Below are 22315 nucleotides of genomic sequence, written 5' to 3'. Positions count from 1 at the left end.
CAGCGGAGGGCTAGCTGTGCGATGTGCTAATTACGGAGTAATAATTCGACCTCACGAGAAGACAACTCGAGTCCATCAACGACCTCGAAATCGCCCCCTTATCACGGAGGTTCAGCTTTTTCCTCAGCCTGACAGAAGCTGGGCGGCTCCCGTCCCACCGTCCTCCCACGGACGGGCACAGTCCAGCAGCAGGGAAGACGAGGCCCGCTGCCGGCGCCTAGCCGTGGGGTGACGGCAGCGGAGGGCCCGGCGCCCGGTCCTCCCGGGGCGATGCTGCTGCTGCCGTCGGGGAAAGGGGGAAAGGTCCCCGGGGCCCAGGCGGCAGAGCCCGCAGGCTGCGGAGCCCCTTGCACCTCAGCGAGGGCTCGGTCTCTCTCCGGCAGCTGGCATTTGGTGCTACAGGAAATAGGAACAGCCGCGCCTGACCTCATGAATACAGAGATGTGCACAGAAAAATCAATTTAGGTCTAGATCCTCTATGGGGAGGGAAAATAACCCAAACCGTTTAAACAAAGCTCTGCTCTCCGGGGTTTTCCTTTTCTTTGGTGGTGGTGGGGAGTGAGTCTAGAGGGAGGGCAAAGGAAAACGAAATGCAAGCAGACCTGTGCCTGCCGAAGAGAGGCTGAGCTCTGCAAAGACACCCCCTTCCCCCCCAACACAGGCATAATGTATTTTATCATTAAAAAATCAACATTGCTTCCAGTGGTAAAAGCGCCAGTCTCCAGTTCCTGAGCGCATTCGTTGCTGCGATTCAATCCGTTTGGGAAATGCAGATTGGCTTGCGACCCACTGTTTGATTTATGAACTGTTACATTTGCTATTGCTTACACATTACATTGCGGACCTTGGCAAAGGAGGGGAGCAGGGAGAGGGGGCAAAGGCGGGGGAGACCCTGCCACCCTACTACCCGTTGGCAAAAGAGAGCTACTGCACCGGCAACGGCTCCCCACCGGAATAAATCACCCCAAACCAATTCGTGGCCCCTACGTTCCCATCACCCACTCACTCACCCACCCGCCCCCTGTAGCCAGCTGGGCTCTTGGCTTATAAGTAAAAAAGGACGTGTTTACTCTTTGGTGTGTATTTCTCTATAAAGGCATCGGGCGCCTATAAATAGCCGAGGTTAGAGCAGCTTCTGCTGTGAAATCAATACACCGTCCCCCCTTCCCCTTGCTGCTTCTGCGGAGCTGCCTTATTAATTATGAAAGGGCTCCTCTGCGCCCCGGCTCCGCAGCCTCCTCCTTAATGGTGGTTGCTGCTCGCCCTTCCTCCCTCCGCCGGGGCTCTGCGCCCTTCCGCACAGCTCTGCACCAGCGGGCCCGCCCCGCCGCGACGCCGGGGTTCCCTTCGCCTGCTCCGGGCAACTGGGAACGGGGTTGGAGGGTGGGGGCTGCAGTTTGGGGCGTCAGGAGGAGGAGAAGGAGCAGGGTGGGAGGATTTATAGCGGGTTTCTACGAAAGAAATGAAAAGGGGAAAAAATGAATAAAAAAATAAAAAAAAGAAGGAAGGCTCCCACTAACCAATTGAGCTGCCCTGTCCTTGTGTGAACTGAAATTGCCGCGTTCATCAAGGGATCGGCTCGGGATTTAGCCCTCCTTGCCTTAAAAACCCTGTCCTTGTCAAGATACTCTAGTCATACAAAAAGGACGACACCCTCATTTCAAACAATAATTGTTTTATTTTATACTTCTGTCTATACTTTGTAGCAAATCTTTTTTTGTTATTTTTTGCTGAATTGACTTTATAATAAACTTTTGTTTAAATTACATTTTTCTTCTCTTTTAAAATCAAGGCTCTTTTTTTCAAAATCATTTTGCTGCTGTTTTTTTCTTTTTTTTTCTTTTTTCTTTATGTTTACATTTAAGCCCCCTTTTCGTGATCTCTACAGTTGGATATTCAGGTATTTTACTGATATGTGTAACACCTAAAACAAAGAGGAGGAAAAAATTAAAGGCAGTGAATTCGGAAAGATGCCTTCGAACAGCAAGTAAAGGTAAACTCTCAGAGATCTGTTAGCAGCATTCCTTCACTCCTCCGGGCATTTAGACACATCTCTTTCTGTCGCTTTTCTCTTCCTTACTTAACTGTTCTTTTCCTTCCCCCTCTCTCTCTCCCTCTCGCTCGCTCTTTTCTCCTTGAGGAAAAATGCTCTTTTTTATATCTTTTTTTTTTTTATCTTTTTTTTTTTTTCCAGTGGAATGACCAAGAAAACAAGCGACTGTGGAGGAAAGATGAGAGATTGTGAATTATTCACCATATGCTTCACACGTGGACATCTCCCTTGGACTCATCGCCAGTGCCATTTTTGTGTTTGGCTGCGGTTTTGCTCTCGCCCCGCACCCTGCCGCGCTTTCAGGGGGACCGTGGCTGGCCGGGAGGTAGCCCGGCCGATTTTACAGCCTTAGCGCCTTAGCGTTAGGTGGCCCAGAGCCGTTCCTGAGATTGCTTTTGCACAACGAGGGCTCGAGTTTGGTTGTTTATTATTATTATTGTTATTATTAGTAGTAGTATTATTATTTTCTATTTTTTGATTCGAAGCGATAGTAAAGCTGAGGTCCGATTCGGGCTGCGCGCCGCTGCCTGTTTGGTAACATTTGGCAAATAAAACACAAAAGGAAAAAAATAATAAAGGGAGAACGCTTCCACAGTCCTACACGGGTGTTTCACCACCATCAGCCACCACCACCACCATCACCAGCATCAACCACAGAAAAGCACAACGTCCCCAAAGCAAGGGATGGACACTTCCTCTATAGATCCAGCAAGGGGGGGTGTGGGTGTGAGTGTGCTCGCCCCCCTTAGAAAGGCAGCCAGGTCACTAGCGCGGCCCCCAGGGCCGCCAGGAGCAGGGGCAAGGGCGGCGGAAGCAGGGACCGGGCCGCGCCGCTGCCTCCTCCGCACAGTTCAAATAAGCTGCCTTGGAAATCGAGGTTTTTGGATTCCCGTCTCAATTTCTCCCAGAGGTCTGTCGCTCCTTCCTGGCAATCCGTGAGCGCTGTGAGGGTGCACGCGTGGAAATCATCCCAGTACCTGCAGTTGGGGAGAGCAGCCGGCATCAAAACAGGCACGCAACCACCTTCCCGCAACCACCTTCCCGCACCCCCTCGGGCCCGCCGTCCGTCCACATCCCTCTCCCCCCATGCGACAGCGGGGACATGCCTGAAAGGGGGGCTGGCGCCCGGGGGGGAGGAGCCGCCTCCTCCTCCGCCCTAAAACCCGGCCCCTGCTCCCCCTCTCCCCGCTGAGACACCGGTTTCTAAGAAGGAACCTCGGCCCCTCTTCCCCCTCCCCGGGGCTGCCCCACCGTCCTCCCCGAGCTCACGCTTTGCGCTGGGCACCGCCCCCCCCGCCGCTGGCTGCCGTTTCAGGGGTCCCCTCTCTCCAACCCCGACTTCGGCACCAGCCCGGGATGGGGGTGAGGGGGGGTGTGCAAGCGCTGCTTTGTTAGGTCTCTTCTGGAGGGGATCTTTGCCTGACTGGGGCGGGGAATGCACCCTCGGATGACAGAGGCCAGCCCAGGAGCCCACAGGCTCGTAACGAGGGTTTTTCGTCACCGGTGGGAGCGAGCAGATAAGGGTAGGAAAGGCATCGCTTTTCCCAGGCGGGAAGGGGTATCCTGGAGAGTCCCGGTGTGGCCTTAGAAGCCCTTGGGAGGGATGCCCAGGGACGGGAGGGGGCTCTGACTGAAGGGGTAGGAAGGAGGAGGAAGAGAAGAGGAAAAGGAAGAACAAGGAGCATCTTTCCCTTCTGGTCCAGAAGGTGCCCTCCTGGCCTTCCTGCACCTGCCCGCGGGAGGGACTCCTGATCCATGGCCAAGGGTCTAAAGGCAGTGAAGGGTTTCCCCTTCACCAGGATAATTTCCAGCTCTTCCCACAAGTATTTTATCTTTTTCTTTTAATTCCCATTTTCACGTGGACTGGACCGGCAGTTGCCGCAGGGGCAGGACCCGTCCCACTGCCCCACTTCTTGGGGGGGCGGGGGGGGGGGGGCAGGAGGACCTTTCCACTCCACGTCTGGGTTATCGAATCTACTCTCTGCCTCCTATTTTCCCCTTGCCTCAAGGCAGGCGCCTGCAAATTTAGATCTTGATTTTCTTTTTCTCTCTCCTCCTCTCTTTTTTTTTTCTGTAAGTAGTCCTACAGTCGCTAATTTATGAGCACTCTAAGCTGGTTGTAGACTCCCAATGTTTGCTACATTTGTAATAAATAATGAGATACTGAGAAGCCAGAGTCTGAGAGTGTGCCTCTCCTGCAGTATTTCTGCTGTAATTGCATCTCCCAAAGGAAAATTAAATCTTTCCCCATCTTCCTTCAATACATATCCCGGCACAGGGGGAAGGCAAGCGGGTGGTGGGAGGTGGTCGGGAAAAGGGGCTTGGTTTTTTACTGGTCAAGGCGACCTCTGGTCCGGCACTCCAGGGCTAAAGGACATCATATTAGGGCGCTACTGCCCCTGAGTATTTGCCTCTCATGCACAATAAAAGGTAAACCACAATCCAGCATTTACAGAGCGATGCCGGCCTTAGTAGGTGCCTGACTCAGAAATCTCTAGGTAGGAAGAGGATTGCAGAGCCTCTTCTACCTTTTTATTTCTCCTTTTCTTCTTTATTTCTTTTTCTTTTTTTTTTCACTTTTTTCTTTTATCTTTTCCCTTTTTCTTCCTTTTACTAATTTCATTCCTTTTCTATTATTATTTTTCTTCTTTTTCTATATTTTCTCCCTTCTTTTCCTCTCACCTTACTTTTCCGTTTTGTGTCTGCTTTTTGGGTTTTCGCGAAACAAAATCAGAAAAAAACCTATTCCAAGCATACTGATGTCCAACCACCATATCTCGTTCCTTATCTCGTTTCTAAATACGATTCTCTTTTTTTGTTTGGTTTTGTTTGTTTAGGGGTTTTGGTTGGTTTTTGTTCTGGGTTTTTTTGACATTTTTCATTTTTGCTTCTCGGTGAGGGAGTTTGTGCAGGAAAACAGCAGCGGCGAGACAGGAGAATAACCCTGTGCAGCCTTTTTGATTTTACTTTTCCCCCTGGACGTACGGAAAAGGCCCATTTTTGCCTCCCTGCCTGGGACGGTGGACCCTGCATCGAGCGGGAGAGGCCGGAGATGGGGGCCGCAGGCCCCTGGCAGCTTCCCCAGTTTTCCCCTTCCACGGTAAGATCTGCTACCCTGAGCTCTGGGGAAGAATATATCAAATTTAGGTCTCATCCAGCTGCCCCACTTTCTTCAGCTTTGAAGGGAAACTGGGAAGGAGAGGAGCAGGAGCCGATTTTGCAAGGCTAGCTCTTTTTCTTTCTTTTTTTTTTTTTTTGTTTTTTTCTTGTTGTTTTCCCTTTTATTAGTATTACTATCCCCTTTTATCGTTCCTTTTCCTTCTCCTCCCCTCTGTGACAGGAGCGGGACAGAACTGGGTTAGAATGGGCTTTCCCCGGAGGAGCAAAAGGGTTGAGGAGAGCTGCTGTTGGGACGGCAGCTCCTCTGCCACCGGGCGATTAATACGATTAATACTGTGGTTCGCCTCTTTTCGTTTTAATAACATGTCTTTTCGCGAGGAATGGCCTCCCCAGCAACAAAGAGTGCTGCCTTTCCCGGGCCTGCCTCTGTCCTGAGTGCCGGAGCATGCCAGTGAGCTTAGGGCCCAAGGCCAGCAAAAAGGGAAGGGACCGTAACCCCAGTGCAGTTAATGCCAGCAAGAGGAGGGGGAAAATACAAGCGGGGAACTAAGGGGGGGGGGGGGGGGAATAAAATAAAAATAAAGTAAAATAGTAAAGGAGGAGAAAACCCCAAACAACAAACCCAACACAGGCTCACAAAGGGAAAAACCCTAAAAAAGGCATTGTAAAAACTCCCTCCAAAGAGCACCGTTCCCCAAGCCCGGCCTGTCCCCATGGCAGTGCTCTTGGAGGGACCCCAGAGCAGAGAATCCAACCCCGAAAGCGCCAAACCCCGAGTTACTGCTGTGGCTTCCCTTCCCGCCGCCACCATCCAGCTTCTCCCCACATGCCAGCCCCAAGTGAACCCCCCGTCCCGTTCTGCCCCCGCGTCCCCGAAGGAGAGGAAAGACCTACGCGCAGATCGTTTGGAGATTTCTCTTGTCGTCCAGGTCCTGCGGGTAGTTGGCCATGTTATCGCCCAGCCGCAGCAAACAGTCCGAGAAGCCCCTAAAGACCGCATCGCACCGCCCCGCCGCTCTCACCGCCTGTACCAGGTACGCTGGGGGGGCAGGGGCACAGGTCAGCAACGACGTCGGCTCCCGCCCCCCCGGCCCCCACCCCACCGGCCGCCCTTCTCCCCCCAGCCCCTCATTGCTAAAGGACCAAGTCAGGGTGGCCATCGGGCGGGCATTCGAGGACTTGAGACAGGGGCTTTTAGCACCGGGGGGGAGGGGGGCGGGCAGTGCCAGAGAGGTTGAATTCAGTCTTTTTTTCTATTATTATTTCCTTTTTTCCTCCCCCCCCTCCCCCCTTTTATTTTTTCTTTTTAAATTTTGGTTTTCTTCCCCCCCCTCCGCCCATCCCCTCCCCGTTTTTGGGGCGAGGCAGAGGGGAGGATAGGGGAAGATGCTCTGCCTGCTTCTCCCCGGACTTGCTCCTTTGTTAGAAAATTGCGCCTCGAAGCAGCAGGCGTTTTTCTCCGCGCAAACGCCGACGCACGCACACGCACGCACACGGCTCGTTTTGGCCCAGGCCGCTTGGGAAATACCGCTCAAGACACAGCGGGAATAGAAAAATTTTAACAACAATAGTGGAAACGAATCACTAGAAAGAGCTGCCACAAAGACAGGAAAAGAAGCCACCCCAAAGATAGGCACAGAGCTGGGTGCCCCTCCCAGGGGCAGCGGGGAGTGAAGAGGCAGGGGTGACCCCCGCTCCTTCAAACCTGCTGCCTCGGGCATCCTTCGGGACCTCGCCAGGAAACGGCGCTCGGTTAAACCCAGTAGTAGCACCCCCAAGAACAACGAACAGCCTGCAAACGGGGCAGGAAAATGAATGACGGCGTGCGGGAGATGATGACTCCTCACGGGTGCTATCGGCTGCCGGGCCAGGCCCACGGGGGATGGGAAGGACGGGGCTTGGGGACTCCGTGGTGTCCCCAAAACCTGGGCTCCACCGCGGGCGGCGCAGCCGGGATGGCACTGCGGCCAGCAAAGGTAAAGGGGGATCCTCCCCATCCCTCCTCTCGGAGGAGTCCCCCGTTGTTGGGGTGGAGGTCCCCTCCCGGCTTGTGTCCCCAGGGCATGGCTGTGGCATGGTAGGAGTGTGTTTCCTGGCAGGGCACTGGTTACAAGCTAAATGGCTGACTCGAAAAGCGCCTCTTTCAACCCAGATCTCTCTCTTGCCGTTTGATTCATGGCTAACATGACTTGGTGGCCACTCCCCTCTACACACACACACTCCGGCACCAGCCGTCACATCAAATCCCCACAGGCTACAGACATTGGCTACTGGAGGAAAAAACAGCCGGGCAAACAAATAGAGAAGAACCGAGGACCATCCCGAGGGTAAAACCATGTCCTATAAAACCCGTGCCACCCGACGCCGGCAGCTGGAGCGGGAAAGGGGAGGGAAACTAGCCTCGGATTTCTCCCAAAACGTGACGGGCTGCGCTGGAAATACGGGGCCAAAGTGGAGCCCGGCCCCGGGTCGGACCCGGAACAGGGTAGGGGGTCGGGCTCGGGAGCAGCGGGGCTCCGAGCATCCCTCCCCTCGTGGCGGCCTGACCATGCGTGCCTGCGTCTCTCCCCCCGCACGGGGTACACCGGCCCAAAGCCGCCCCAAACAACACCAGTACCAAAAAACCCCATGAAACATGTAAAAACCAAATCAAGCACAGGCTGAGGCGGGCGTTCTGCGCTTGTTAAACGGCAGTGGGATCTCTCTCGAACTAGGTCGCTTGTGCTCTGCCGTGGCCCCCACTTTTCCCCGCCCCCCTCCTCCAAAGACAGGAGTGTGCAGCAATTTGCAATGCAGCAGGAGCGCGGGAGCCATCCGTAGGGGACCTTGCCTCATCCCGAAGCCCATTCCCGCCCCTCTCAGTCCGCCTGCCCTTTGGCTGCGCTTGGTCCATTACACCTGTCCCTGAGCTCCCGCCTCCGGGTCTCGGTCGTTGCTTCCCCCCATCACCTCCCAGCATGTCAGGGATTTCGGACAGCTCCAGGTCCCTCTGCCCAAATAAATACACAAGCACATAAATAAACAATATTTGCTTTGTAAGCCCAGATGCATAGACACGTTGGGAACGAGCAGAACGTCCATTTCAGCCGCTGCCGAGGACGGGGCAAAGGCAAGCTGCCCTTTGCAAACCCCACACTGACAACCACAAACTTGATTTCGGGGGCGGGGAAGGTTACCCGAAATACCGAAGGAGGAACAGAGAGGAAAGGAGCCCTCCACAAGCTTCAAAGCCATCCCCTCTCGGGGCACCGCAAAGCCCCCTCACAGCCACCATCTCCGCGGTGTGCAGCAATATTTGGGGGTAACTTTCCAAATGACTGCTCATGCTCCCGCCAGCCCGGGGACGGCGATTCCCAGACACTCTAGCTACCTTTTGAAATGCCACCATGAATAAAACCCTCCCTCGGTTGAACCAAATAAACGCAAATGAGAGAAAATCCTCCTCCTCCAAACGCACCAACAAACAAAAATAAATGCAAGGATTGAAATTAGGGATAACATCCAAATAATGCCTTCCCCATTCTTTCTCTGAGAGTATAGAAAATGGCCTTCTGAAGAGCTTAGCCTCATTTAAAATGGAATGGTAATACGAATGGAGGGGGTTGCATCGTATTTCCCACATTTTCCAGAGGTCAACATTTCATCTCATTCTTTCTTTCTTTCTTTCTTTTTTTTTTTTTTTTTTTCCTCGATGTTGAAATCTTGAAGGCATTTTTCCTCCTCCCTCCCTCCCTTCCTTATTCCCCCTACTTTTTTCCTTTTCTCTTTTTTGGTACCCACAGAATGCTGCAGAGACTGTCTGGAGAGGAGGGTGACCGAGCAGAAGGATCTCTAAATAGCAATGCCGAGCATTTATTTATTTTTTTAATTGGAGCAGGATTCCTTTGCAGGCAAATATTTGCAAAGGTCTCTTCACACTTGACAATCTGGATAATAAAAGACGCACTTTTGATCTCCCTTTGCTTGAAGCCCAGTTTTGGATCATGCTCGGGAATATCTATGCTTAATAAATAATACTTCACATTTGCCTGTACAGGACCAAAGTGCTCATTAACTTGGAGATTGTTCAATATTTGCAGCTAAAAAGAATAAATAAATTCAGGAAAAAAAAAAAAGTGGAATCAAATGAACCTGGGAGCAAACCAACAAAAACAACGAGCGAAACCGCCAAGATATTAAACAAAACCAGCAACGAGCACACAAAAACACACACCAGTGTGGAGGGAAACCTGTTCTATTTTAAGCAACTTCGCATATATAGGATTTTTTTTGACCCGCTCGTTTTTTGACAGCAGTTCTCCGACCACAAAATTAACGATCGGGCAGTGGGACTTGGAGATTTTGAAGTAATTTTTATTTGTTTAATCCCTCATTCGGGTAGATTTTTATTTCTTTAAGTTAGTGACGGGTTTTGTTTATTTTGAGGCTGCTCCGCAAATGGGAAAGCCTCCAAGTTCCCAAAGGGAGCTCTTCGCTTGTCCCCCTGATTTTCTGCAAAAAAACTTTCCAGGTAGATCTCTCGCAAGCCATTTTGTGCAGGTTCGTATTTCTCTGTCCCTCGGGGAGCGGGGAGGGGAGGGGGGTTTCTTAGCACTGGAGTCCCCAAATTGTCGGTGGAAAGGAATGCAGGGGATATCCGAAAAGCAGATACAAGTGCAATCGTTCGTGGGGACGCAGAGGAGGGGAAAAAAAGGGAAAGAATAAAAGGAGGGAAAAAAGCGAAGTATGAGTGAGCATGCACTGATTTAAGAAAACGAACGACAAAAGTGATTTAAAAGGAATAAAAAATCGGCTCCCTTTTTCCTGCCAACCCCCCTGCCTTGCCATCGTGAAGAACCGCGAAGCTGCCACTGGGAAGGAGGCAGAGGCAGCGGGAGAGAAGCGGGGGTCCCTCCGCCGCCCCGAAACGCGGCCGTCAGCGCAGGTTATTCCGACATTCCGCTTCTGCATGCATGAGCCGGGCTCCGGTGCACACAACTTGGTACCGAATCTGGCAGTCCACTTACCTATCTGCACAGCAAGGATCAGAGAAATATATCTGCCGTTCAACTTAAGTCCCATCCTACATTTAGTAAAACCATTTGCGGCTGCAGATCTTTAAATAGTTACTTTGGAGAACGTGGGGGAAAGCTGAAAAATAGGCATTGCCAACAAGTTCCGAGCAGCGGAGGACTTTGCAGACAAGAGGAGGGGGGTGGGGGGGGGGGGGGGGGGGAGACGAGAGGAGAAGGAGAGAAAGAGGGAGGCAGAGGGAGAGGGCGAGGAGGACTAGCTGGGAATGGTTCGCTCCATTAGGAGGGGGCGGAGGAAGTACAGCCTCACGCCCACCACCGGCCCTGACGTGGGGGGACGACACGGACCGGGGCTTTTTCCCCCTTTTCCTTTTTTTTTTATTATTTTATTATTATAAATTGTGCATCTTGGAAGAGAGACGCCATTTATAGGCATCGCGGGCTGGATTTATCCGCTCTCCCCATGTCCCCCCGCCCCACTAATCGCAGAGAAACTTCCCCCCTCCCCCCCCCCCCCCCCCCCAATCCCCGGGCTCCTCCTGCCCTGTGTGGCTGCAAGGGGGGGGGGGGGGGGGAGCCGGGACCGTCCCCTCGGGGCGGGAGAGATGCGGGAAGGGATGGGGACACACACGCACACAAACACACGCACACAGACACGCAGGCGGAGGAGCCGCCCCCCCGGAGGTGGGGATAGCACGGCAGAAACCCCCCTTCCATGCCCGCCGCCCCCGGGCCGCCCCGTCGGGGCTGGGGCCGGCCCGGCCCCCACGCTGCGGAGCGGGGAGGAGGGAAAGAGAGGTGCGGGGGTCCCCTCCCACTGCCCGCCCCTCCCCCACCATGACGTCATCCCCCAGGATGAGGTTGGGGGGAGCGGAGAAGGGGGGAGCGAGTCTCTCCCGGTCCTACAGCCTGTGCTCAATCCCGGTGACGGCAGCCTGGCTGCAGGACTGCAGATTGGCGTGGGGAAAGCGGTCGCGGGTAGGATAGCCCTGGGGGGGACAGACCCGGTGGGACCGCAGGATTCCTACGGCTGAGGGCCACCGCACCCCATCCTCTGGGAACTGGATACAGGGCTGCGTGGAGGGGATGGTGCCTGCCGCGGCTATGCGGAGCCCTGGCCTGGACCGGGCTCGGTCTGGGGTGTATCTGCAGCCTGACGTTCTCTCAGGACGCCCCCCCGCAGGGCCATTCCTTCCAGCATCGTGAGAGGAATCTATAGGTGCCTTCATGGGCTTCTCTCGGTGCAAAGCGACCAGACAAAACCCCATCCTGCAGCCTTCCCTCTGTGCTCTTCCACGGCAAAGTAATAGTCCCTCCAGCTCAGCCCTGACCTTCACCAGCCATCTGTAGCGCCTCCAGGATCCAAAGGGAGACTAGTTGTAGTGAGAACTACTGTTGACCTTCTCTTCTCCTGATCCCAGGTGACCCCCTCTGCAATCCTGCTGTGCTGGCAGTGCTGCCAAGCCCTGAGCCAGCTGGGCTATTGGTTGGTCCCTCTCTTTTACAAACCACCCATTACAATCCCTGGACCTCAGTGACAGAAAGACAGCAGCTGCCAGGCTGGGTCCCCATGATTCCCATGGGCAGCAAATGCCTGAAGTCCACCAGGGATGCAACTGCAAGTAAGGGAACCGGAAGCGAAGATGAAAAGCTTCCTTGCTGAGAGCTTCATTCACAAGATAGCGTCTCTTTAGGTCTACTTAATGTGAAGAGAGGCAGCCTGTATGCCCATCCTCTTAAAGCCATAATGAAACCTCAACCTCTGTTTCTTCAGCTGGAAAGCAGGTTTAATACTGGGTAACTGTGTTAGCAGTCAGCTGGGGCTTGCAGATTTAAAAAACTGGCCTGTCTCCTCTGCACCTTCCCACTATTCCTTTTTGCTCCACCTTTTCTCCCTATTTATAAATCTCCACTACGGATGGTGAGATGAATCAGAGGACAGAAAACTAACCTGAGGAATTAAAAAAAATGAAAGAGGTTCATTTTCAGCCAGCTGCCAGAGCCAGCTCAGCGTATGGACACATGGTAGTGAAGGCAGTTCAAAGCACAGTCAGTGGGTGCTGTGTCCCCTGGCAGATTGCCCTTCCATTCACTCAGCCATGAAGCTGCAGCCCAGAGTAAAGTTGTCTTTTACACACTCCTGAAGACATTGGTGGCAGCAAGGTGGCTAAGGCTAAGCTTCGGACTGTGCATCATAATCTTTCAAAGGCATGAAAGGTTTGGCTCCTCAGCTGGAGCTAAGGTAAAACAGTTTTACTCTCCTCTTTGCTGCTGTGGTAATGGGTGCTTTTGTAATGCAACAGAGAGACTGAAGTGGATATCAAAATGTGGAGCCCTGTCATTTTCCCCAGGAGGGTTAGATTAGATAGCCCAGAAGATCTTTTATATCTCACAGTCAGTGCATTATCAGCATAAAAAAGTAAGAGGATGAAAGGAGTGTAGGCTGAGGTAGTTGATAATAAACACTGAACCTACCAGCTCTTGGCAGCTCGGTCACTTGTGACTGCATTTGCTGTTAAGAAGGACAAGACACCCTCGCAGGTCCATCAGGTTGTGGGGGCTGCAGCAGGAGGAACTTCTTATTTCACTCCTCTGCCCTATTGATAACAGCACTGGTTTATTTATACATTCATATCCGCTATGTTTTTCTCTGCTCTTTTTTTTCTGAGGGCAGACAAGCTATAGCTGCAGGTTAAAGGTTGGGCTGGCTCCAGCAGGTTTGCATTGAACATGATTTTGACCTTACACTATGTAAATCTGCTTTGGAATGAACTTCAAGGCAGTTTCCAGTGCACAATCAGGAAGAGTTTAATATCTGGCTTTTGGTATATCCATCAGTGCTGAAACGGCTGGGGCCTCTGGCAAATCTGGATACAAATCTTAGAAGAACAGGCATTTCTGAGGGATTTCTGGCCAAACAACAACAACAGAAGATCTAACAGCTAGAGGCATCAATTACAGGGGCAAAAAGGTCTTGGCCAAATTCCTCTAAATGTTCTTGACTGCTGGGGCAGTCCAGCTCTGTCTGAAATTCAAGCCTGGCTCCTCCCTTCCCTGCCTCAGGAAGGGGCCCGTTGTGCTATAGATTCTGGATCAAAGCCAGCGATTTCAGCCCATCTCAAATAACAGCACTCTCAGCTCTGCTGGGAGCTGGGGAGCAGGATGGAGTGGGGGTAGTTGTTTATCAAACTATCCTTTTTTATCCCCTCCCCCCCCCCCAACATGTTATTAGAGGGTGCTTGAATATCAGCCTGTCTCTAAGAGACATCTGTGTGTGTCTTGCTCAGTCCCTGTTAGGACAACTAGCTCATCAGCACGATTTTGCCCCTATTTTTAAGAAATAGGGCTCTGTCCTGCCAGCAGCCTCATGCTGCGCTTGTTGGGGTTGGTTGGTGGCAGTGTCATCCCTTGTGATCGCTGCTGTGGCGGAGGCAGACGGGCAGAGCCCACGACGGCTGGCCAGATAAAGCTCTGCCAGAAAGAGCGGCGAGCGCAGCGTGGGCTGCGCCGTGAGCCGGAGCGCCTGGGGAAGTATTTGGGTGAGCAGCCCTGCGCTGTCACTGCCGTGCGGAGAGCAGCGTGCCGGGCAGCTGATTTCAAGCGAGCTCAGCTCCATCTAAATCATCTACCACAAGGGGACCCACCGCATTTAGTGGATGCGTTTCTCATTGAGCTTTCAGCTGACTGTCATGGCTGAACCTCAAAAGAAGCAGCTGGCTCAAGGCAGCAGAGGCAACTGCTTTCCCTGGCAAAGCTGGTTGCATCTCTGTGTTTCTGTTTCCTTTCATCCTCTTTCTTTTTTTTTTTTTTTTTTTTAATGCAAAATATCTCTTCAGGCAGTTCATAACGTGGCTCTCCTCAGTTCACATTTGTGGGCTAGTAATAGGGATAAAAAGTAAATCTTTGGTGATAACAGTCAGAGACTGAGGGTCCAGTGATCACAGCGGTATCTAAAAGTCCCTCCAACGGGTATGTGAGAGATGTATTTCCTCTTAGCTCATCCTGCAGTAACATTGCCTCTACCAGAAGGTGATGGTTTGCTTTTACTCTCCCTCACCATCAGCCTGAGATCTGGCCCTAGTGAAGCTGAGACAAAATAGGAGCCAGTGACTTGTGTCTCTGTATCCTCCCATCTCGCAGGTCCCTTGAGAAGCAGGGACAGACTGACAGCTTTCCTGTCATGCAGAGGTGGCTGTCCTTGCTTGTGCTGTGGCTCTCAGCCCTTTGCTGCTACTTTCCCTAGAGGAAGGTGTCCAGCCAGAAAAATACATGCAAATATCAAACCTAGCTGATAAATGAATAGCTGTTCACAGTGTGATCTTCCAAGATTTTATTTAAGCAAAAAAAAAAAAAAAAAAAAAAAAAAAAGATGGGAACACACTGAAAATGTGACAGGTAGGATTAAAGAAATGCCTTTTGATCATGGTCAGGTTTCTAAAGCTTTTTTGGGTGCCCTTGTTCATTAGACAGCTGGCTTCATTACTGGCTCGATGTGTCTGAATTTAGCTAAGCAGAAAAAAATTGAAGTTATGTACCCAAGACCAGAAGTTGTCCTGCATCTGCCTAAAAATTAGTACTAAAATAGTACTTGTGCACCATGAAAACCATTGACATTCAATGTCTGTGAAAATATATTTACAAAAATATAAACTGTTGCTGTGGTTCCAAAGATAAAACTGGGACAGAAAAAAAGTACATGACTCAGTGGATGTAAAGGGGATGTGACTGCTCAATACAGAAGCTTTAAAAAATGGAAAATACTGGATAAGGTATTTGTAACCTATTTGAAACAGAAAATGATGACCTGATATAAACTTCTAAAGTGATTAGAATAATGCAATCTTCAGTCTCAGCCTCAGGGGTTTTCAAAAGGGAAAACCAGAATGCCAGACTTCACTAGGTTCGTTTGAAAAGCTCAGCCTCTATGTTCATTCTTCAGTCATTTTCTCTTTTAAAAAGCAGTCTTAAAGAAACAAGATGTCACTTGACCATGATCGGCTTGTGCCAGCCAATCTGGTAAGGAAAGCAGTACTTATTACAGAAACATTAGTGCCTGCATTCCTCAGAGATATATTTTTAAGAAGGTGCCTATGTGTGCACTCAAAATGCTGCATCTTATTAGCATGACCCCTTTATATGGGATTGAGGCACTGGCATTGCGGCTGAGCCCTGGCAAACTGAGGGGAGGCATTCAAGCCTGCAGTGCTCTAGCCAGATGGAGTTCACACCCACTACAATTATGTTTGCAACACATGATTTGCTTAAGGTGCCTGTGGATGTTTCAAAGAGTAGGATGGTTTCAGTAAAGCATTCTCAGAAGAAAGCAGTATCAACCCTTAGCATCTTCACCACTGAAATTTTCCTTCAAGAAACACAAAACCAAAGCCAGTCTGTACACTTCTCATCATAGGCTAGAGGGTAGTATATACACCTGTGTAACTGCTCTGAAAATGCTGATCTCGGTGGATTTTCTGGCATGTAAGTTTATTATTGTCATAGAACACAGAACTATAGAACAGCCCAGGCTGGAAGGGACTTCCAGAGATCATCTGGTCCATCCATTCATGGAAAAGGGAGCCTAGATGAAATTATCTAGCACTCTGCGCAGCTGTATCTTGAAAACCTCCAGTGCTGAAGACTCCACCACATCCTGGGGAGGTTGTTCCAGTGATTACTTCATTATGGTGAAATCTACACCACATAAGGAATGAGAAGGTTTGTGGTGAACTTTGCATACCATGCCAGAGCTGTCACCCTTAATAGACACCTTGGTCCAGATACCAGTCATCCTGAGCACGTGAGAATAACCTTGAATTTGCTCCCATATTATTATGACAATTTTACTTTCTCTGGTTGCAATTGCCAGTAACTAAGTTCTGGATCTTGGTTCAGAACCAAGCTCTGAGTCTGGAGTAAACACACCATTGCTGAAACACAAACTGGCTGCACAAAACCTCTACCCTCTGTATGTATCAATAAATACTCCTTAAAGTTGCTGGCACGTGTATGTTTCTTGCTTCCATGGATCTCACACCTCAACTTCTATAGACAACAGTGAGATGGGACATTCCTCAGTGGGGTGATATTCCAATTCACGTCTTTCTTCCATTGATTTATAGAGTATCTACCACCACAGCAGCTATTAACCTTCAGTTACAGTAGGACTTCAATAACTGTAATACCACTCTGAGTTTTCTTTATAGCAGTCAAATGATTTGTTACAGAAAAAAACTTGAATACATATTTAAAGAACCAGCGACATCAAATTTCCAGCTATCTTCATGAGTAGATAGTGCTCCTACATTTCAAATTTTTCTTCTTCAGTCCTTATGAAAATGAAAGTTTCAGGGAAACTTTGGGATTTAGGGAGCAGGAAAATGATGTGTTAATTAATTGTGAGCTGATGAGAGGACAGATGCTCTGCCAGTCACACATTCATTGCAAGACTTCAAGTGAGACCTCACTTTCCTAAGAAGGTTGAAATCTGGGAGGAATAGTGTATACAAAGGTGAAAAGGGCTCTGTGACAAGGAAAAGTAGGATGGATCTGTACATGCGTCTGCAATCAGCAGGGATGCTGAGGACATGAAACTTCTTCACGCCACTCCTTCTACACTATTAGCTTCAGGAACATATTTATGACAATGCAAACTGGGAAAGGTCAGAGATAAGTCCATGAATCAAGTAGAAAACTTCTTCTTGATGTGAACTGGGAACTGGTTTCACAAAGGCACAACTTGAGCAGAAGTATACGTTCATTAAACCTCATCTTTTTTCAGAACCCACATTTGGCCCATATTTGTGTGTGTCACAATTGGCATAATTAACTCAGATATCACTGTTGTGATTGTGATTGCAGGTGATTGTGGCTGGAGAAGTCAAGAGCAGTTCCATGGCACATTCATAGGTGCATGGAGCAACTAAACAGCAGTCAGCCTCCTTGAGGACTTGTCTTGTTCCTCAGCATGATCTAGCAGTGCAATACAGAAGCTGGAAAGTGATGTGGATAGCTGTGGACTAAGATGTTTCATGCATCACTTATCCACTATCATTAGCTAACACACATCTGGGATCTAAAACTACCTTTGTGGGCATTAAAGGCCTTTGCCTAGTAGCATTAAGGAGTTTGGAGTTACATCTTTTTCTCATGTTGTTCCTTGTGTGTGACACCCCTGATCACTCTTGCCTTTGGGTTTTGTAATGAACTATTTGCTCTGCTACTCCCTAGTAATTTGGGGCTGAACCTCAAGTGCCTTGGACAAGCACCCTCCACCGGAGGAGCAGGCAGCAGCCATTAAAGGCAGACTGGAAGTGGCAGGCTGCTGTAGTTTGTCTGTCCTGTCACTAGAGTGAGACATGGTCACAAGCATCCTGGGCTCATTTTGGGTGGTGATGAGCAGGCCTATGGGGTGCTGGTGCTGGCACTGAGGGGGCACCATACACCATGGTAGGCTTTGGCATCCTTAGCAGGCCGAGCCTCAGGGTCAGAAACTCTCCAGATTACCTTATTCTACTGATAACCACACATAAATTTATTTATGTATGTATGTATTTATTTATTTACTCTACAATTGCTAAAGAATAGTTAAAGTGGGCAAGGGAGTGGGAGGGACCCTAAAAACCCTGTCATGACCTCTTGATAGCTGTGACTACTAATCCCTGATTCCTGGGAATATGGGTGTCTGATCTGATCTGTAGTCCAGCAGAGTCTGCCAGCATCTTCCTATTGACTTCCAAAAGACTTTGAGTCAGACTGTGGCACTGCTTAGCCTCAGTGAGACCAAGCAGCAGGATATGTATTGCAGATATTTCTCGGTGAGGCAGCAAAGAGAGTGAACTTTTTACTGAAGGGCAAAAAGACAGCAGTAGTTCTGATATGTAAGTAAAATAACCCATTGAGAAAAATGTCCTGTCTTCCACTCCATGAGATGCCCACCTGAACTGGCATGATTTATGCCAATGTATTTCAGAGGGTCCCGTAAGCATGCTGGGTTTTTTTTCTCCTGCTCTTTCTTTTTCTCAAAGTGAAGTGTGATGCCCTGCCGGCGAGTGGCTTGTGCAGGTCCAGATGGAGAAAGCAAGCTGCTAAAAGGTAGTGATTGCAGCACTGATCTCTTGCAGGCTCTGCAGTGTGAGGAGGTGGTTCTGAATCACAATGAACTTAATTGAACAAGAAATGGCATTGATTTTTCCTTTTCAGCCCTCCCCATTGCTCACAGCAACAGTGCACTGAACCCTCTGCCATGCCAAGTAGCAGAATTGCCCAGCACAATAGAATGGAGATTTTTTATTTTTGTCCTATAATTAGCAATGTATTTATTTTTATATTGTGTAAAGAGCAAAGCTCTCTAGGCTTTGAACTGTCATTGGAGAAAAGCATTGTCTGTGCAGCATGAGTTTCAGGAGCACAGGGAAGCAGGCTGTGTGAGAAACTGTAGCTCACTTTATACTCCCCTGGCCAGAAAATAACATTGTCCTCAGGTTTATCTAATTGTTGAAAGAACTAGAATGGCACAATTGTCAAGCTTCTGAAGGGCTCCTAAAAGGTCAATTTACGTACGTACGTATGTATGTATTTATTTATTTATTTAAGCTTGGATAGATGTGCATAAACTCCAACCAATCTGCAGGGAAACAAGGAAGAAAAGCATTCCATACTCCAATTATTGAGGCACTGTTATTTTTTGGCTGGCACGTTAACACATAATTACATGTTTGAGCAGCTAGCAATTTCCCATATAACCTGTTAAGCAGTGAACATACCCGGGTTTACTTTTACTTAGAACTGTATAAGGAGTATGCATATTTTTCCAGTGTCTCTCCCCCTACTTCTCCCAAAATGTCAAAGAATAAATTACAAAGGTATCTGGGAAATTCTCTAGCAAATTCATGCTAGCAGTCTTAGGCAGTGCCCAGATCCCAGCGCCAGTATCATAATTGGGTTCCCTGCAATGCACAGCTTGTTTTGTTCTTGAGGGGGTTTCTTCATCTGCTGAGATTGCTTAGCTGAACAGGGGAGGGAAGGATGGCTAAGGGAAATTTAGGTGCATGGCACTAGGGAGAGCAGCGCATGTATCACAGTGAGATCAGCTTCTGCCCTTAACAAATATGTAACCCTGGTGACAGGTACTGGACACAAGATTAATTTGATTTTATGTTGGAAAGGAGAGGAGAGGATGAATGGAGTTGGCCCGTGTAGCTCAGCGGTGACTGGTGGTGACTTCTTACTACATGCTAAGCTGGCTGCTCTTGTGCTGTGAGCTGTGTCTGGGAGTGAGGGTACAGCAAAGCTGACCTCCTGGCTTCCTGAAATCCCTGGTGGTATGGGAAGAATGACCCCTCCCAGAGAGTTGCCAGGGGTCCCCAGGGCAGGGGAGCCACTGCATCCCCACCATGCTGTTGATCCTGGCTGCCAAAACAGCATTTTGGGGCTGTGATCAGCTTTAATGCTGGGGCTGCTGAGTCAGCGCAAAGCGCTTCTCTCTCCTGCCTCTTGCCACTTGATATTTTCATTGCTTTCTGAGGAGCGATTAAATGGATAGTGAGCATGTATCAGGTTTCATGGAAGTCCTGTCATTGCCTTCTGTAAGAGCAGGATTAGACTCTTCTAGAATCAATTCAATTCATGAAAGCGCTGAACGTTGTACAAGAATTAAAGCAGTGTGTTGTGTTGCAATATGATACATATAATCAGGTTACTGGTGTCCAAGCACTCTGTCTAATGGGGAAAAATGCATCCAAGAATTGCTGTTACCGAAAGCAGGGGCTGAGCTGGGTAGCCTAAGAAAAAAACCTCAAGGAAATGGCAGTATTTAGGGATAGCATGCCTGTGACCTGCTTGGGCAAAGCTTTGACACACCTCTCCTGGGAACTGTCCACACTTCACAAACTCATCTCTGTGCTCGGCAGGGAAGGCCACGGATCTGACCTTGGCCAAACCTGCACCAGAGTAACAAGAAGCTGCTTTGACATTGGAAGGAACAGGTGGTATTTCTGCACCTCTGATAAAGTGAAGCCTCTAATCAGCTCAGCAGGCTGAAGAAGCCAGCCAAGACCAGAAAGACCAGGGCAGTACTCACAAACTAGCAAGAATTGCGTGGGACTGGGATTCGTTCTGTGTAAACCAAAGCAGAACCATTTGCCACAGCCCATGGCAGCAGTTGTGGCTCGGTGTACCTTCTGCCAGCAAGACCTTCAGGCCCACAGCTGATGTCCCTCAGCAATGAAGCTGCTGAGAGGTTGGATGCAAACGCCTAGGGGAATGAATGCCTTGCATCAGTCAGCACTGAGCACATTAGAGGATAGAGCTGCACTGTGCATCTCAAAAACGAGACAGCTGTTCACCTACTGCACCTGTATTGGTTTGGGATTCTGCCATTCTTCACAAGAAGGTTTCGAAACAGAATAAAAGTGCCAGGAGAAACAATAAGAAGTCTGGCAGCCTGATAGTCTATAAATACAATGCAGTGAGACTATAAGGTATAGAGCTTAAAATCAAAAATATTTCATGTATTAAGAATCCTCCAGTGATTCCACCGTAAAGAATGCCTGGCTTTACATGCTAAGCCTCATTTTTATGGCTTTCTGTGGAAAGCTGCTTTCTTCTTGCAATTTTTCAATGATTTTTTCTAGCCTGAGGAGAACATTTTTGTATGTAAAGTCTGAGGTTAATCTGACAAGGCATTTTTGAGATATGAGCCTGAAAACTTTGACTAGGGTTTCATGTTAGTACAGGATTTTCAGGCTTAGGGTTCTTTTTATTATTATTTTAATTTTATTTTAAAGCATCCTATTTCAAAACTTAAGGTGTGGAAGCCTTTAATATGATTATTTAGCTTTCTTTCCTGAAAAAATGTTCACCTATAAATATTTTAACAATAGCAGAGTAATAGCTTTAACGCATTCTTCTGCTTTTAATCTGCTGCATGTCAGCAACAACGGATGCTCTTATTTAAACAAAAAGTCTACCTGCCTGCTAGATTGCTGTGCCTTTACAAGCAAAACAGGGTGGGAAAGCCTCTTCTGTCTATGCTAGAATTTTATGAATGAAAAGAAAACCTCAGGCAAATTCGGGAAAGATGGGCAAGCAGTTTAAAACCACCTTGAAGATCCATATTTGTTTCTTTCTCTTACTGCTTTCTGTAGTTTACTGGTAGTTTAAACAAGTTGCCAGATGTGTTTGTATGGCTGCTGTTGCTAGATGTGGTGGTACAGACAGCCGCTGATGCCTAGGAGCCTTTGTGGTAAGTGCCCGGTTAGGGACTGTTAGCATCAGATTGTCCTGTGCCAGATGCAGCCAGGCCCCCCACCCATGAAGTGATCACAGAGGAAATGTCATTTTTTCCTCTCCGTGGATGACTAAGAAAATTCTCTGTCCCCTCAAACTTTTGAAGAACATAAGCTTTTTTTTTTGGTGCTTCTGGGACACGGCTGATAATGGGAGCTGCTTGCTCCTGCTTGTTAGACCATTGAATTAATGTGCATGCCTGAATTCCTAGTTCGCAAATAAGATTTAAGTATGCAATCTACATAATAAATAAAACACTTTATGTATTATTTATATTATCTAAACAATTTAGTTAGGAATTTTATTGATTGCTTTTGATGCAGGCATGGTCTGGAGATGGCTTGGCAATATTAGCACCAGCATCACCTTATGGCATGTTTCATCTCAGTGCCTGCCCAGGTTGCCACACTCCTAACAGCTCTGGTGTGACCCAGGTCTGGCATTGCAAGTATATTCGAGATCAAGAGCTATAAGTGGTAGGAGGTTTACAGATGTTATCCAAGCAGAAAAGTCCCAGATGAAATGGAAAACCAGCCGTCCTTTCCTTCTTGGTGTTCGGTTATTTTCTAACCAGCAGCCTTCAAAGGCTACCAAGGATTATTTCAGACTGTTTTCTGGGGTTGCATTTATTTATTTATTTATTTATTTTTGTTTCAAGATCTTGGAAAAAGAGAGTTTTTTTAGATTTGTCACTTGCATGATAACTCATCAGCAACTGATACACAGCAAACCACGCCACTATCACCAGAGTGCTAAATTATTTCTCACTGCTTACTGTGGTAGGTAGGGAAGAGCTGTATTTCACATCGGTGCGACTAAAACACAGCACAGTGAAGTGGAAGAT

At 48.9% G+C, this 22315-nt stretch overlaps 1 protein-coding gene across 1 annotated transcript; it reads right to left on the bottom strand.

Annotated features, from left to right (window-relative positions):
- Positions 1-1701: 1701 nt before the first annotated feature.
- Positions 1702-10355, bottom strand: NRN1 (neuritin 1). Its single transcript, XM_065669292.1, has 3 exons — positions 10180-10355; positions 6068-6212; positions 1702-3030 (listed from the first exon to the last, which is right to left on the bottom strand). The coding sequence occupies exons 1-3, from the start codon at positions 10232-10234 to the stop codon at positions 2799-2801; spliced, it is 432 nt and encodes a 143-aa protein (XP_065525364.1). The 5' UTR covers positions 10235-10355; the 3' UTR covers positions 1702-2798.
- Positions 10356-22315: the final 11960 nt, after the last annotated feature.

The sequence above is a fragment of the Lathamus discolor genome, chromosome 2 (assembly GCF_037157495.1).
Source record: "Lathamus discolor isolate bLatDis1 chromosome 2, bLatDis1.hap1, whole genome shotgun sequence".
Taxonomy (NCBI): Eukaryota; Metazoa; Chordata; class Aves; order Psittaciformes; family Psittacidae; genus Lathamus; species Lathamus discolor.
This window is presented reverse-complemented; position numbering and strand designations above follow the sequence as displayed.

What these genes read in the sequence shown, in the direction of transcription:
- NRN1 (XM_065669292.1), bottom strand. Translation starts at nt 10,234, where the DNA reads ATGGGACTTAAGTTGAACGGCAGATATATTTCTCTGATCCTTGCTGTG. An exon ending in GATCCTTGCTGTGCAGATAG is followed by an intron (nt 6,213 to 10,179) that starts GTAAGTGGACTG and finishes CTGCCCCCCCAG; the next exon opens with CGTACCTGGTACAGGCGGTG. An exon ending in AATCTCCAAACGATCTGCGC is followed by an intron (nt 3,031 to 6,067) that starts GTAGGTCTTTCC and finishes CCCCAACTGCAG; the next exon opens with GTACTGGGATGATTTCCACG.